Source organism: Lipotes vexillifer, unplaced genomic scaffold (genome assembly GCF_000442215.2).
Source record: "Lipotes vexillifer unplaced genomic scaffold, Lipotes_vexillifer_v1.1 scaffold1012, whole genome shotgun sequence".
NCBI lineage: Eukaryota > Metazoa > Chordata > Mammalia > Artiodactyla > Lipotidae > Lipotes > Lipotes vexillifer.
Genome location: NW_006775534.1, coordinates 75,663 through 78,042, shown reverse-complemented (window position 1 = coordinate 78,042; position 2,380 = coordinate 75,663). Strand labels below are relative to the sequence as shown.

Genomic DNA, 2,380 nt, shown 5'->3' with positions numbered 1-2,380 from the left:
AGAGGAAAAGAAAATAGTAAAGACAGGAGGCAGGGCCTGAGCCAGCAAGCTGAGCCGCAAAGCCATCCGAGCGACCCGCGGAAGCCGGCACATCCCCGCCTGCGGCTTCTCGCCTCACCTGAGCTTCGGTGACTCGACAGCACAGGCTGCCAAGTGTCCCTAGGGCTGCCCTCACAAAGGGCAAGAGTGCCTGCGGCGGTGCTCCCAACGCAGCAGTACAGGGAGGCCTGTTTCCTACACAGGTGGCAGAGCCCGTGTGCACGTCCGTCACTCACAGGGCTTCACACCCACTACGCACCCTTCCGCACACTGTGAGACAACGCCGCGACCTGGGATGGCCAGGGCAAAGCTGTGGACGTGGGATCTGGAGCAGGCGCCAGCCCTGGGAGCAACTGATGATATAACACAGAGAGAGCAGAATAAAGGGACAAGAGGATGAGGGCGGGGGTACACAGGCCAATCAAGACCAGGCCTCTCTGAGAGGGTGGACGAGAAGAGGCACCCAAACGACGTGAGGAGCGGTGGGCTCCCTGCGGCCCCAGCAACTCCACAGGGGAGCGAAAGCCAGTTCCCCCAGGCCACCATGAGGAAGTGACAGCTGTGTTGACTTTCGGTACCATCAGCAGGACACCCAGGCTAAACCAGGGCTGCAGATGCAGAGCTTTCTGATCTAGTGCCAGGGAACCAGCCCAAAGTGAGGTCAGCAGATCCCCTGCCGTTCCCTTGCTACACACTCCCTTCCAACACCAAAGACGAGAGGACAGCAGCAGCCAGTGTTCAGAGCACGGGCTGCCGGCCAGCCCGCTCTGAGCACTCAGCATGTGCGGCCTCCCAACCTCGGGACAGCTTGGCGGGCGAGCACTCTTCGAACACCGTCATGCAAAGGGGGGGACTCGGGCGGAGGACAGAGAGCCAGGCACCTGGGCCCGTACTTCGGCCTCCTGCAGTCTCACGCTTACCAAGCCTGGCTCTGGCTCCCGCAGCCTGGAGGGCGCCCCGCCCAGCACGCTGTGCTGCGGCTTCTAGTGTCTGTGAAGCTGCCCCACTGCCCCAGAGGCTAAGACCGTTCTCTCTCCTCCCCTACGCCGGAAGTCCACAACGGCGAGTACAGTGTCCCCACCGCCACGCTGCTCCCCCGGGGTGGTCAGCACTTGCTGTGGGCACAGAGGTCTGCTCAGGGAAGGAGGGACGGTTGTGACCAGGGCAATCATAAGGTGCCTCTTTCTTTAACCTCAGGCCTTGCCTGCAGGTGGCTCTTTTCTTCAGTACGTTATGTAGAATCTTTAGGGTTCTCCCAAGTTCAGGGACGATAAAACAAATCTAACACGCAGCTCTGAGAAGTGACTCCACAGCAGGGTGCCCCACCTTTCAGCCGTTAACCTGTGTTAGTGACTTATTCTCACATAAAATGATATTGTTCTTACTTACAGCAAAGCTAGGGCTTCAGAGCTAAAAGTTAACCAAAGTTATAATCTAAAGCTAACATTTTTTTCAACCCTAAGAAGACAGTGGAAAACATATACTAACAACCTTAAGTTTCACTCTTGGGTTACTGGCTAATGCATCCAGTTAAAATACTGAAAATACCGATATTATGTTTCCTCGGTATTTAAAAATCATAAGTCAACACGATTTCAGGTGGAAAATGCAGCTTAAATATTGTTAAGCCTTTCTAAGAAATTAACGTTGACCAAACAGATGTTAATTTCTTTAGTCTCCCACCAAAGGCTAGAAAGCAGAATAACATGGTTCTGAAATGACAGACAAAATAGAAAACTGTATTTATTTCTTAAATGAGTGCCAAGCAAGAGCACGAGCTCAGCCTCCTCGGTACCTCGTTTCTGGATGAAAACCCTGAGCAGGGGGTTTGCGCTGGAGACTGCCTTGCAGAAGTTGTCATCGTTGTTGATGGGCAGCAGGTCGCCATGCACGTCCGCGTAGCCGATGGTCACCTCGGTGTTGGAGATGTGATGGGTGTGCACGACCAGCTTGTAGAAGTCTTCGAACTTTCCAGGCTTTTGACGGTCCAAGGAGAACCTTCGGAACTCGGCTCCAAACTACAACGAAATAGACAGCGGGTACGCGAACAGCAGGGAAAGGGCAGCAGAGTTGTGGCTTGTTAGCCTGACAAAGGAGCATTTACAGAGCCTCCAGGAGGCCTGGGACACGGCTCCGAACAGTCCTCAGGGCTACACGAGCCCTGAGGGGAGGGACCAGCTCACTCAGCAGGACAGGTGCTGGAGCTTAGTTTGTGGGGGACCCTCACCTCATCTGAGGACGCTGGGGCGCATCTCCAGGCCCAGAGGCAACAGCACAAGCCTGGGGCAGCCTTAGACACTCAAAGGTGGGAGGGAAGCAAAGGCCAGCTGCAACTTCTGCA

At 55.1% G+C, this 2,380-nt stretch overlaps 1 protein-coding gene across 1 annotated transcript in view; it reads right to left on the bottom strand.

Annotated features, from left to right (window-relative positions):
- The window catches only part of PARD6G (par-6 family cell polarity regulator gamma), a 108,442-nt gene that overhangs the window by 67,270 nt on the left and 38,792 nt on the right, over positions 1–2,380 (bottom strand). Inside the window, exon 2 of the mRNA XM_007449954.1 lies at positions 1,835–2,057. Within this exon, the coding sequence (XP_007450016.1) occupies positions 1,835–2,057 (223 nt within the window). The remainder of the gene's footprint in view (positions 1–1,834; positions 2,058–2,380) is intronic.